At 36.1% G+C, this 14,914-nt stretch overlaps 1 protein-coding gene across 1 annotated transcript in view; it reads right to left on the bottom strand.

Annotated features, from left to right (window-relative positions):
- LOC106644003 (protein dachsous-like) overlaps positions 1 to 14,914 on the bottom strand; it is a 443,369-nt gene that overhangs the window by 162,204 nt on the left and 266,251 nt on the right. Inside the window, exon 4 of the mRNA XM_089596931.1 lies at positions 12,872 to 13,168. Coding sequence (XP_089453057.1) covers positions 12,872 to 13,168 — 297 coding nt within the window. The remainder of the gene's footprint in view (positions 1 to 12,871; positions 13,169 to 14,914) is intronic.

The raw sequence follows: 14,914 nt of genomic DNA, 5'->3' as shown, positions 1-14,914 counted from the left end.
CGCATGCCGGCCGTATCCGTTATTTCGTGCGTAATGCAATGCGCAGAATTCAACACGTTGTAGCGTCTCAGCGGCTGCTGCCTTCAACCATCAAGCATGCCTCGCTTCCGCCAAGGACACCTCATCACCCGGCTGACATCTCTTCTCAACTTGGTTTATCAAGATAAGTGGTAGTATACTAAGATCTAATATCTTTTTAAACGGTGATTGTGACTAATGAAAAGTGAAATATATATGTATATCCTGTTTTCCGGTGCATGACCAGAACAAGCCTGACCCGCTGATGAGCACGTATGTACATGCCCAGCGTACGGTTCTTGAGTTTACAATCGCGTGCATGCTACGAGTGCGATAGACACTATCTATTTCGAATTCTTCCGTTTTTTTTCTACATTCTCTAGTCTAGTGCAACCTATCGGAAGATTACGTTTGCGTACAGTTTAACATAAGCATTAAAATCAAAGTTACTTTCACAATTTAGGTATAGGTTGTTAGTAACAAGCGTAAATTGTAGAAGGCTAGTATCGAGAACTTGTTTTGGCATCGTTTTTTGCGTTTTCCGCATACTGCATCGTGAGCTGAACCAGGCTGGCCGGTGCTTTACGTTGTGAGTCCGACCGTACCCATGGTTGAGTACCTCTGCGAGACTTAACAAGGACTAAAATTAATTTGTTTATTTTAATTCTGCAATTCTTACTTCATCGCCTTGATGTTTAGTGTGCAGTTGTATTGTGTTTAATTGGCATGTTTATAAAACGGTACATTACTTTTAATTTATCCTTAGGTTAATAAATAAATTAATATCCCTGTGGCATAAAACTAAGTATCTCCTGTCAATAATGGAAACTGAACAAGTAAAAACACGTATGTCTTATATAGAAGTTAAGACAACAGCTTTCAAGAAACAATTAGATCATTTTGAGTAAAAGCTTTAAAAGAAAGGTTATATTTCAGCACAGGCAGAAATTAGTCTAGAGTGACTTAAAAAATAACTAACAGAATACGAACGATACAGCGACGAACTGAGACAAATCGACTCAAATAACGAGCGATTAAAAGAGTTTTTAGATTTACAAGAACTCTTAGGGCTAAAGCTCTCTAGTTATTATAGCGTGCAAAGTGGGTAAAATGCAGACTAGGTCTAGGAGATCTGGTGCAGAGTTAAATGATAGCTCCTTCGTGAGAAAACAGAAACTTTTGCAACTACCCATAGCAGAGCTTCCCAACTTCGATGGTACTTCAGAACAGTGGCTCTCCTTTTCTAATTCATTAAAGTTTATGGTTGACGAAAGAACAGACATTGGTGACTTAGTTAAATTCACGTACTTGAAGGCTTGTATGAAAGGTGATGTGGTAAACAAATGATCAATTTCCAGTGTTAGTGCAGACAGTTATAACGTAGCCTGGAAACTGTTAGTAGAGACATACGAGCACAAACGTAGCTTAGCATCAAGACACATTCAAGCCATTCAACACCTGCCATCAGTAGACTAAGCAACTGCAGTAACCTTGAACATACTTTACGACATGATCCGACAACGTTTGAGTACCCTTAAATCTATTTAAGTCATACCTGATGATATGATAACTATTAAGATTGTAGCTGAAAAACTTCCCACATTTACGCGTAGGGAATGGGAAAAGGCTTTAAAACCTGACATTCTTCCTACGTTATAGCAAATATACAAGTTCTTACGAAAAACCTCTTTACTGTTGTACACCTGTAAATAATACTCCCCGTTAAAGTCAACAAACAGTAGGCGCAATACCGACAAGGCATCCACCCCGCCAAAATTCCAGTATAGCGAAAGTGGTTCTCAAACCTTTGCCATAGGACTAACGTTACATTGCTCTAAGTGTAAATCTAATCACATGATTCACTTTTTCCCAGAATTAAAAAAATTAGATATTCAGCAACACTGAGACTTTGTTCGGGAGCACAAACTGTGTAGGAACCGTCTAAATCCACATGCGGAGCAGTGCAGTAGTACCAATCGTTGCTAACATTGCAACAAAATGCATCACACACTCATGCACATGGACAAGAGACCAGCTGACGATGCCTTTCAACGACCAAAGGGACATAAAGCTGACAGTAAAACCCCTAACAAACAAGCATGACTAAGATATCAATCATTTAGCACTAGAGCGTCTGTCCCAAACTCTCAATTATTGACTACAGCCCTCATTCGCGTCACAGATCCTGCAAGTGGATTTAGGACAGCTCGTGCACTACTAGGTTCGTGCTTCACTACTCATTTGATAACAAAAAGCTTAGTTCAGTTCTTAGGATTACCCAAACAAACACACGATACGTGTACTATATCTAGACATTGCGTTAAGATAAAGTTTACGGAACTTTACAATGATTTTGAAAAGGTATTGAATTTTTTAACCGTACCAAAAATTGCTAATTTTGTCCCAAATGAAACATTTCCAAGAGATCTATTAGACATTCCAAAAAATGTAAGATAAGCTGACCCCTAGTTTCACATTCCTTGACCAATTGATGTGTTGGTTGGCTCAGGAGCCACTTTAGCTATGTTTTCAATCGGGCAAATCAATGTTTCCAGGGGCGATTGTAATTTGATCTTACAAAAAACTCACTTAGGATTGGTCATTGCTGGAGGAATAAATGGAAGTGAGCCAAAACGTACCTTAAATTGCAGCTTGATTGAATTGAGCTCACTATTACAACGCTTCTCAAATATTGAAGAGCTTGACACTGATTGCATAACTACGTCCGAATCAGACTTCTGCGAGGAACATTACGTTATGAATACCACTCGCGATTCTCAAGGTTGATACACAGTTAGATTACCTATTTGTAACTCCAGTGTTGCTTTAGGTAGATTAAAATCTCAGGCCCTTCGACGATTACACTCTTTACAAAGAAGACTAGAAGGCGATAGCGAACTTAGACTCAAATATGATAAGACTATGCAAGAGTATATTAATCTCAGACACATGTCATGGCTGAGCGACGGGCAAGACGAAAGCTATTGTATGCATCACCATGCAAGTAATTAAAGAGTCAAGTAGCACCACTAAGGTACGAGTAGTTTTTGATGCGTCTGCCTAGACGAGTAATAATTCTTCCCTAAATGATGCCTTGCTCGTCGGTCCCACGATTCAGCAAACTCTCTTTGAACATTTGATCAGCTTCCAAACTCATGCTTTTGTGATAACTGCAGACATTGCAAGGATGTACCGTCAAGTGCTTGTCTATCCAGAATATCGCAAATTCCAACGTATACTGTGGTTCAAGGAAGGTTAGACTCAAACCTATGAGTTAAACACCGTTACTTTTGGCTATTTAGCAGCTCCTTTCCTGGCTATTCAAACACTCAATTAACTAGCAAATGACAAAGCGGAGAAATTTCCTTGTGTCAGTACAGTATTAAAGCAGGATTTGTATGTCAATAACCTTTTAACAGGTGCTGATTCGTTAGAGGAAATTATGACGATTTGCAGATTTATGACGATGTTATACAATAATTGAAGTGAGGTGGTTTTCATGTTAGAAAATGGGCATCCAATCAATAGCATGCTCTTAATAATCTCGACCAGGCAATCTTTGAACCAGACTGTGCTATCGATCGAAATCCTGTTTTAAAATCTTTAGGTGTAGTCTGGAATTCACAGCAAGATCAATTGACTGACAGGACTCAATTGATCGATACTTCTAGCCCTTGTACTAAGCGTAGAATCTTGTCTGAAATTGCAAGGTTGTTTGATCCACTTGGGTTTCTAGGTCCAATAATACTCTTCGCAAAAATTCTTATGCAGGATTGTTGAAGAGCCAAGCTGAACTGGTATGAGTCCATTCCATAATAATTGCAGCGTCACTGGATCTTGCTCACTAAACACTTAGATTTAATAAACAATCTTGTAGTGGATAGACGCATTGTAAGTGATAAGCCTAGTTAAATTGAAATTCATGGGTTTTGCGACGCTAGTCAAAATGGCTATGGTGCTTGCATTTATATTCGATCAATTAATCCTTTGGATCGTATTTGCGTTCAACTTCTGTGTGCTAAATCAAGGGTAGTTCCAATCAAACAATAGACTATACCTAGGCTCGAGCTTTGCGCAGCTTGGACACTCACTAAACTCTAAAAAACCATTTCTTCATTTCTGAGGCTCAAAATTAGTCAAATTATGTTTTGGTCAGATTCCACATTTGTACTCCATTGGTTGAAAAAGTCCCTCTGCATCTAAAACCTTTGAGGCAAATCGAGTTACTGAAATTCAGTCGTTAGGGGATGCAGTTCAATGGAGACACGTTTGGTCAGGAAGCAATCCAGTAGATGCTTTATCTTGTAGACAGCTTCCGTCAGAGTTTTCGAAAAATAAAATTTTGTTTGGTGGTCCAAGCTAGTTGTCAACTCTAGAATCCTTTTGGCCCATTAGCATTAAAAGTTTCTACAGAGATTTGAACCTGCAACTTCTTGCACCTAAGCCCTTACCCACTCTGCTACGAGCAGGCCCACTATATAAAACGTGATTACTACATCTTACCTTACATGTTTGTAACATACTTTTAATGTGAACTTTTACTTACTTTTGGTTTGATTATACATTAAACTAATAATTTATTCATTAAAATGTATTTTTTTTAGTGCACGTTTTTTTTTAAATTTAGAAATTAGTTTCTATTAGCAGAGCAGCTTTCGTATTTATTAATAAACAACTATTTTTTATTCTTTTAAAATTCATAAATGATTGCTTATACATCTTTTCATATTTTTAATAATTTTCATATTTAAAAAAAAAGTTTTCGGTACTGTATAAATACAACAATTGTTTTTTATTACGTTTTCTTCTTTTACAGAATTCGGGGAGGTGGTAGGAGCGCCAATGTATGCAACAACGCTGGAAATTATTTTTTTTAAATGAAAAAGCTAACATACACAATTTCACGAATACTTGATCCCTTCTTTCTTGTGTTAATAAAACAAACCAGTTAGGAGTGTCCTGGGTGACTCTCGGAAGTATGTAAATACATACTCGAAGCACGACAGATATTTTGTACATAATTATTAGCTTGTATTTTAATCTTAAATAAAAGAACTGTAAAAATATTAGGCGGACCGGCTTGAAAAAGAATTGTTAATAATTATATCAATTGTAATTGGATAATTAAGACAAAAAAATCTTTTACTGTTGTATTGTAATGTATTTGTAATCGCTGCTGTAGCTGTTATTTCACACGAAGATTTATCGATGATTTATCACCATTGTTGTCATCCATGCTCAACACAATATTAATTATGTAGCAAATGTAAAAAGCATGTACAGAAATTAAAAGGTTGTACCTATTTGCCTTGGTAGTATCAGCGCAAGCGCCACCGTTGGCCAGAAGGGTAAACATAGGTGCTGGGATAAAAGTACAGAGCAAAGAATTAAGTTGTGTTTAAGCTCTACTTTACGATACCACACATAAGTATATGCTTTATTTTGTACACTCACTCGTCTTCTTTACATGGTCGGAATTTGTTCTGATTAATTCTATTACATTATTTAATTCCATAAAAGGACAATATTTTACTACGTCTACCTCATACTCAATTACGTTTCATCCCGGCACCTATGTTTACCCTTCCAGCCGATGGTGCCGTTAGCGCTGATGCTACCAAAGTGAGTATAAAGCACTATGAGCAGTTATACTCGAACCTATATGTCAAGTGTCGACATTGTCGACTGCTGTACTGCACTGCACGCGAGCAAGTATGCACACACATACACATACTTGTGCTCTCTCTCTCTCCCCCCCTATCTCAAGTTATGACGTTTTTTGTGACATCGCAAAATACGTCATTCATGACGTCGTGAATGACATCACATTAACGTCAATGTGACGTCATTTACAACGTCTTAAAAGACGTCATTATCATAGGTTGTTGTTTAACAAAGGGCAGTTTGGAAGCATTTGATGGTCATATAAGTACTACCATCAAGATGGTAACACTTGAACCGGATGATTCAAGTATTTTTTATGATAAAAAAAAAATTTCTCAAGTAGAGAAAAAACTTTCTAAATTCAAAAACTTTTCGAATCCCTCTGTTTTGGTGTTACCATCCTGATGGTAGCACCTTTAAGGCCACCTAATGCTTCCAAACAGTTTTTTTTTAAACAGCAACCTATGTAAATGTTATGGATGTGTATATAATGTAAATGTATGTAAATCTCTCTCCCTCCTTTCTCTCTCTTTCACTATTGTCCTGCAGTTAGCAGCTTCTGCTCTGCACTGATATACGTATATACGCCGTGCTCTTCACTTTTCCCAGCTCCCACTTAATTAGCCAGCAGCCGTGCACGGCATGTGTGCGTGTGTGTGCATGTGCATCTATAGGATCTGCTTGTAGCGAATAATAATCTTTTATACAAACAAAAATTATGGGGCTTATACAGATCTAATAAATGCAATTTCAAGTAGTTTATGTTAAATTGCCAATTTTTTTAACTGAACATGTGAAAGAGGGTACAGTTAAATGATCTGCAATTTTCTGGGATATTTTTTATAGTTTTTTTAGTATAGTTTTGATGCTTGAATAATATCTGTCAAAAAAACTTTATGTGCAAAGGGACGTTCACTGGCATGTACTACTATGCTATTCAAAATGTTATAAATATGTGATGAATATGACCGTGACGTTACAGATGTAATTGGCGTAGTCAGAATAGGAAATGAGTTTAAAACCATCAGAAGATTCGATAAAAGAGCACAGTCTTATACTGGCCAGCTGCCATCTCTTACTAATATATAAAGCAAAGTCGCTAAAATCGTTGTAATCGCTAACCACGAAGACTACTGAACCGATTTTGCTCAAATTTTGCACACTGATTCATGATACTTCCTAGATGGTCTTAGTACAGTTTTTATCTTAAAAAATTTAATAACAATAGCAATAAATGAGCTCAAAGTTTTGCAAAAATTCGCCAGCTTTTCACTTTAGTTCAGTAAAATCGACTAGGTGGCATCGACATAAAATCGAGGCTACCTGTGACAGAATTAAATAAGTGTGGTTATATTACGCCAGAGCGTCTCGATATCCATGCAGTCGTACTCTCGCAGTTCAACGAGCTGTATATACTATACTGATGATAGTCTTGCAGCTGGATATCCCGGTTACGGACGACACTCTTCTGTAAGGGGGAAGGGACCTAGGTGTCCATTTACCCTGTACTCGACGAGTGCGATCAAAAAAAAAATTAATTACAACCGATGACGTCTCTGGCATAATACCAGAAGACATATCTAGCCAGAGCACAATCTACACCAACTCTTCAGAGTTGTGTGGCAGTCCCACCATCCCACCTAGTGCAGTTAGAGAATTTTTGACTACAAATGGTAAGCCAGGGAAAACAGCTCTGAGGGGCACGTGTAGCCAAAACGGCTACCTTATTGGTCGTCGCGTCCCCAACGTGCTTACCCACATATTTCTATCCAACGATGAGTGGTTGGTTATCCGGGGAACGACATCGAAGACGAGATATTCTTTGGTTAGCGGCGTATCTCCCTCCATCACAGTCTCCATACATCGAGACTCCCAGGGTAAAAATCAAGCTACCCGTAGCCAGCTCTTCATCATCAGGAATAATAATAAAGAATAGCCTGGAAGTTTCACCACTGGCGCTTTTTAGGGCCATTATAAGTATTTACGTTCCCTACTTAACCATCATTTATTTCATCATATATTTCATCGGTTCTTTTTAGGGACCACCTAAGTGTAAACTACCTTGCCAACAAATACATTTTTACTACCATTTCCGGGAGCGATTCGTCGATAAAGTACTATATTAACTAAAGACGGGCTTTATTAAACGAAGTCAGCCATTCACTAGCAGACGTCACCTGTGGAGTTGCTCCTTGCAAGGCTGGAAAACCCGGTGACCGACGACCCTATATTACCCTCTCGACTCTAAGCATTCAACCAGGAATCACTGATCCTCTCCAAGGTCTGCGCTGGGCAAACCTATAACAGCTATGAAGGAAAAAAAACTTGAGCCAACGGGACAGCCTCCACTGGACAAGTATCACTAACTAATTTCTCCATCTAATATCACTAAAACAACTGAATCTGCATATAAAAAAGGTGCTTTAGACACCAACGTCTTTGACGTTACACCGGAAGACGTTGGAAAAGAGCACTACAACTAGCTCCAAAGCTTCGGACTTTGTAATTTTTCTCCCGATCAGTCTGGGTTTTCTTTAGCAGGCCAGAGAAGATCACCCTGAGGTATCCACGCAGTCACAATTGCTGTTAACTGCAGTCAAGAAAGAGTTAACTTAAGAAGCTCACCGGTCTTTCTTAGGGCTATCGGACGTCGAACTACCTGGCCAACAAATATATTAGAACTTAACAAAGTTGACAGAAAACAGCTTTTAGGGGTCACAAAAATTTTTAGCATGCCAAAAGTCACAAGAGGGTGAATTGGAAGAAAAACTTCAAATGTATCTAATAAATACAATTTAACTTAGGCGTCAAGAAACTGACGCAGAAAATTTATCGAGATTGAAACAGCAGCGTCAAAATCGACAACTAAAGAGTCCATTACGTGAGAGATCAGCTTTTCATTGTACCCTCACAGCAATCTCTAAAAATCTTTAAAGATCCTACTTCAGATTTTTAATGAGTAGAAAATGTATTTGTGTTTTTGTGGCAATAAAAATGTAGGGTTTAAGGTCCAGGATTTTGTTGCTCTGGAAATAAAGTTGTGAGATATGAGAAAAAAAATATTTTTTTAATATAAATTTTTCGGGGGCTTATAATTCTAAGAGCTTAAAAAAATAGCCCTTTTCGTGAATCACAAGGAAGAAACTGTAAATTAACGGCTTTTTATGGCCACCGATTATTTTATGGCATAAAGAACGCACGGTACTTTTCAGCATAATTATTTTTTCTAATTTTCACAGATTTTTATTTGACCAAATAAACTATATGGATTCCAAAAAAAATATGTTTTCAATAAGAAAATTTTCGGTCCGAGATGTGTCAGGAATATGTGTATTTCTTACTGAAAACGTTTCACAATCCATGTCAACACACTACGGTGTTTAATTTAGTAAGTCTCGGGTGAAGCCGAGACGGGGGGCTGCTAGTTGTTTATATTGTTTTGTGCTGTAATGTATTGCTTATAATTGTTTAGTTGATAAATATTAAAATATTTATTCAAACCACATCCTTCTAACGTAGGTATACTCATTTCAACGATAATTGCACCACCTTCATACATAGTATCGTTTCATAGAAGATATATTTATATTCATAATTTTATATATATATATATATATATATATATATATATATATATATATAATCTGCCATATAATTTTATAGAAGTATAACTTCTTATTTGGGTACTCAAGCACCCACTGTCCACTGGTTTATCTCGCTCATCATCATGTAGATGTTTAATTAAAGCGATCCCTTGAATTTTGCGTTTGTTTCGTTCACAGGTTACTGCAGATTCAATCAGACGAGAAGAAATAATGGAAGCCGAATGTAAAGTTATTTCTTTGATCCAACAGGAAAGATTTACCATTGAAATTAAGGGTTTGTCTACTCATTCTTATGAGATTGATAGAATTAACAAGTCAGGGAAAAGAACCACTCGATTTGACGATCTCAACCCCTTTATTGATGAGCACGGACTCATTCGAGTCGGTGGTAGGCTTAAACATTCAGAATTGCGCTTCGATCAGAAACACACGATCTTATTACCTACTAACCATAATGTTACTGATTTAATTATTCGACAAACTCATTTGGAGTCCTTTTACGCTGGTATTCAAACTACTCTCTATCTTATTTGTAACAAATTTTGGATAATAATTGGCAAAGATCAAGTCAAACTTATTATTAAGCGTTGTGTTGACTGCATTAAACAACGGCCCAGAAGTCTACATGGACAGATGGCAGAATTACCAGCTTGTAGAGTAAACGAGACCCCACTTTTTTATCACTCAGGTACTGATTTTTTTAGTCCTATTTTCATCAAAGAAACGAAATTGCATTATAGTAGTGAGGTTAAAGTCTACGGTTGTATTTTTGTATGTATGCCCATCAAGGCAGTGCACTTGAAAATCTCTACCAATCTGTCTACTGCTGGATATCTGGGCATGCTCCACCGCTTCATGAGTCGCAGAAGAGTCCCTGCCTATTTTTATACTGATAATGGAACCATTTTTGTCGGGGCCAACAACGAACTTAAAGAAATTTATGCAATTTGGAATCCGAGAGAGCACACGGGTGAGTTAAAAACTTACTTTGAAAGTAAACAAATAACCTGGCACTTCAATCCAGCATTACCTTCTCATTTTGGTAGATTGTAAAAAGCCACAGTTAAATCCTTCAAGCAACTCTTTAAACGCGTGAATAAAGGTTGAAACTCTAAAAATTGAAATTCAAGCAATTTTTAATTCTCGGCCCCTTTCTGCTCTTTTATCGGATCCAAATGATCCAGTAACAATAATCTCAGCTCATATTTTAACAGGTCGACCTTTAACTTCGGTCCCTGATCAAAATCTGACTGTTATTCCAGATAATCGACTTTATACGTAGCGTTTCATCACTAAAGTGAGACAATGCTTCTGGGATAAATGGCATACTGAAAACTTGAATGAACTCCAAATACGCCAGAAATGGTATGACTTGAATGCAGATATCAAGGTTGGTTCTGTCTTGATAATCATGGATTCCAATTGGCCCTGTTCCTGCTGGCCACTAGGTGTGATCATCGAGGTGTATGCTAGGAGTGACGGCGTGGCATGGTACGACTGGTCTCTGTTAAAACAGCCACCAGAATCTTTAAACAAAGTATCACTAGACTGTGTCTTTTACCCACGGATTGATTTATCAAGATAGATATCAAAATTGGAATTTGAGTTGTCTTTTACATTACACACACACACACGTACACACTAACTTATTGCCTTCGCAATACGCAGGGGAGTCTTTTCCGTAAAAACACGCTTTTCTCATGCTTCCCCCTTAGTTTTTTTTTTTCATCGTTTGTTTTGCGCGTTGAATGCCCGGCCACACTGATGTGGAGCTCTTGACTGCGGCGCCTGCTGATTGGCTGCCAGCGCGGCAGCTGAGAGCTCTGTTCAGCCTGCTGACAGGCGCGCGAGCGTGTGCGAGCTCGCAGCTCAGTCAGTCCTTAGTCACAGTTAGTCCAAGACGTTTATACGTTTTATTACTTTGCCTTTGCCTAGCTCTCTTACTTGATCTTGCGACCGATGCACTGAGCCCTTTGTGCAGCGTGCTACTTGCACCAGCAGTCAGAAACTATGTTTAAAATAGCGTGCCGACAGCATTAACAGTTTAATAACTGTAGTTTGCTACTTACGAGTTCGCCATTTTCATCGATTAGGATCAACCTGTGCGTTTAATTTTCTTCCCTCGATTCACTCACACTCACACATACAAATTGAAATTAGACTCTTTTTCACTGCAGTGAAATTTATCGATTGTGACTTGTTTTAATGAAAAGGGTTTTTCATGCTGCAATGGCTTTTTCCCTGGATGTCAGTGTTTTAATTGTGCCTATCCCAAATCTTGTTTTAGTGCAAATACATATATATAACGTAAGGTGGGGTAAAGTAGCATTTTGCATCGTTTTTTTTTGTGGATTTAAAATTAATGAATAGTCTTGCTGTAAAGTACATAAATTAAAAACGTGGCTGTGCTGCCTAAGGCAAAGTTAAGATAAAATAGTTATTCTTAAAAGCTAACTAAATCTTAAGTCTATTGTGAGGTTCTCCGTATTCCTAAAGAAGTATGTCTCAGACTTCCGTACAAAGTAGAAAATGTAACAGTAATATATTATCATGCAATTTAAGACGTTGAACATAACTTTGAAATAGCCATTTGAAGCGTAAGTACATAAAAATTAAGTTCTTATACTAATGGTGTATGATTTCTTTCCCTAAGTAGCAAACGTTTTTTTTTTAACATACAGGGTTCAAATTAATATTTTAGAGATTCAATATTATTTATGTAAGGCTTTAAATAAATTGGTTATTTCTGTTACTATTGATAATCTTCTGTAAGAAAGTAGTATGCGTACATATATAAAAAATTTAGACTGCTCTTTCTTATGTACGGTGCTGAAGCACGATTGGAAAGGGATACAGCATCGAGCGTGACTGTCTGCCTCTCTTGTATATTGCCATTGGTGTGGTGGAGGGGGTGAGTAAGCTACAAGTTCGACTGATGCAACCTCCCTTAAATTGGCAACGTGTAAGAGAGACAGACATTCAAGGTCGATGCTGGATCTTTCTCTACTTGTGCTTCAACCCTCACCCTACATAGAAATGAATGGTCCATATTTTTTACGTATATTTATAGTAGTGTGCAGTCTAGGACATAAAAATATAATGCACTACAGTGTTTACTTACCTTTAAATTATTGTAACATTGCAAAAAAGATACATATACTAACAGTCAAATTTTTGTGTAAAGTTAATTATAAAAAACATTAATTTTCTGAAAACAGCTTCTTTTACTAGTTAATGTTATCTTTCAATACTTATTTAGTTATTTCAAATTAGAAAGAAATTTTTTTTTGGCTATGTTTTATTATTGCCTCCATTAATTCAAAAGTTGGTTGCACATTTTTTATTGTATTGTTTACTCATTTTAAGCAGTAAAGATTATTTAACACATTTGGTCCCTGTTGCCAGACATTTTTAATAGAATAAATGATGAAGACTAAACTATATTTTGTATTAACTTTCTATGTTAATTTTTTTAGAAAAATTGTTAAAAGTAAGAAAACAATTTTTTTGGTTTATCTTATTTGAAAGAACTAAACTTATAATAAAAATTATAATATCGCAAACAAATAAGGAAAAATGGTTACCTGTTACTGAAATTAAACTGAGACTTTCTTTAAAATAAGGTGTATTATCATTCACATCCATGATTTTGAAAATTATTAATGTTGTTACTTCGTGTATGCCATCTGTAGCACTTACTAATAAATTATACTCTTCACATGATTCTGCATCAAGCTTGTGCGTCAGAATAATAGTACCACTAAACGGATTTATTCTAAAATTATTAAGATTGCTATCTTCAACCAGGTGGTATACTAAAGCGGGAGAGCTATCCACATCATTAGCAGAAATAGTTGCGAGTACAGTACCAGGACAAGTATCTGATAGTATAGTAAATGTAAGTGTTAAGTTGAAATAATATTTCAAGTACTAGTTCAATGCAAAATATTTTAGAGTAAAAGATTATTTTCTGAAATATTTGTAAAAGTAAGTATTATTGTAACATTGTACTAATTAGATTACCAGTATCTTATATCAAAAAATTATAAACCAGATTTTAAATTCGGAACTAAACATTTAAATAAAATCAAGTACATGACAAAAAGTTAATCAGTATTTTACTTTATGCTTTTTTTATTAAAATAAAAAAAATACGCTAAAATAAACTGACATGTACGTTAAGTAGACGAATAGTATTTAATTTGTCTAATAAAACATAACATTTACAATAATAATTCGAAAGCTATTACTAGCTGACATGTGCAAGATTCTTTTTGCCCACAATTTTTAGCATTGCAGATATACTAGCTTATCTGTTCAAAGCAGTGGCTTACCATATTGTAGTTGAAGTACCATTACCAAACCGTATTATATATTAGCTTATGTTAATATAGAAACTAATATTTTCGTAGAAAGCAGCTCTAAAAAAAGGTGAAAGTGATGTAAGAATATAGAGCTTAGAGGTATATGTACGGCAACATTACTGACACTAAAAAAAATGAGCCAGATGATCTTATAGTATATTACGTACCGAAGCCTAGGCTGGGAGCAGAGGTGGGTAGGTAAGTTACCTTAGCTAATTGACTTAATTTCTTACAAGTAAGATACCTGTCAATTATCTGAGTCAGTTTCTGACATTGAAAGTCGTTTTGTAAGAAAACAGCTGTGCCCATAGTGCCCATCCTGTGCATTGCAAAAGTAACTTTATTTGTACGTACACTTAGGTAAGATTAATTATAATAAAAATTTATGAGTCAATTTCAACAATACCAATACAAACATCTCTGTTTTTAAATAAAAATTTACTGCTTTTGTTACAAGCTAACCAGTGTCCCCAAATGTGGGCTTACTGGCCACTCTTATAAATAATAAATTATTAATCAATAACACGAGCGCCTAACACCCAATGACACGGGGCGATTACTGGCCACTCTTATAAACAATAAATTGTTAATTAATAACACAAGCGCCTATCACCCGATGACCCAGGGTGCTTACTGGCCACTGTAATAAATTTTAAAGTGTTAAATAATAACACAAGCATCTATCACATAATGTATCACATAATGACCCATAAATAACTTAGTGGCCAGTGTCATTCAAATGTGTTACACAGTAATCTTAGAAAAATAACTTGTAAAAACAACTACGATGAAAGCATGAGACTACAGAAAATTTAAAATTATTTTTTGTCCACCATACAGATGCACTAAGAACATGAAAAAATTTATTAAAATTGAAATATCTTTTAAACTGCATGGACAATTTTTCCCATTTTTTAATGTTATATTTCTATAGCAGTATGAAATAAAATATCAGTTTTGGAAAGAAATCAGTAGCATGATTAGTTTTTAATCAAATTAAATGACCGTTTTTTACGTATTTTGCCTGTGCTTGTCATATTTACTAGTTCAACATTCAAGCCTTACATTTTCATTTTGACACAGCTGAGCCTTCTAAGATTTTAACAGTCATTAAAGATAGTTTAAGGAGACATGATTAAAATTTTCAGAAATTTCGTCGTCACTTCATTTCACCCACACCTTAATGTGCTTTCATTATTGTTACATATAGTATATAAGATTGCACTATCAGGTTGTAATGTGCATGCCTAGCCTAGCTAACTT

This window comes from Copidosoma floridanum, unplaced genomic scaffold, assembly GCF_036245765.1.
Source record: "Copidosoma floridanum isolate Cflo_tuat_1 unplaced genomic scaffold, Cflo_Japanese_pri ptg000030l, whole genome shotgun sequence".
NCBI classification, from domain to species: domain Eukaryota; kingdom Metazoa; phylum Arthropoda; class Insecta; order Hymenoptera; family Encyrtidae; genus Copidosoma; species Copidosoma floridanum.
The sequence above is the reverse complement of the archived record's forward strand: the minus strand, read 5'-3'. Positions and strand labels throughout refer to the sequence as shown.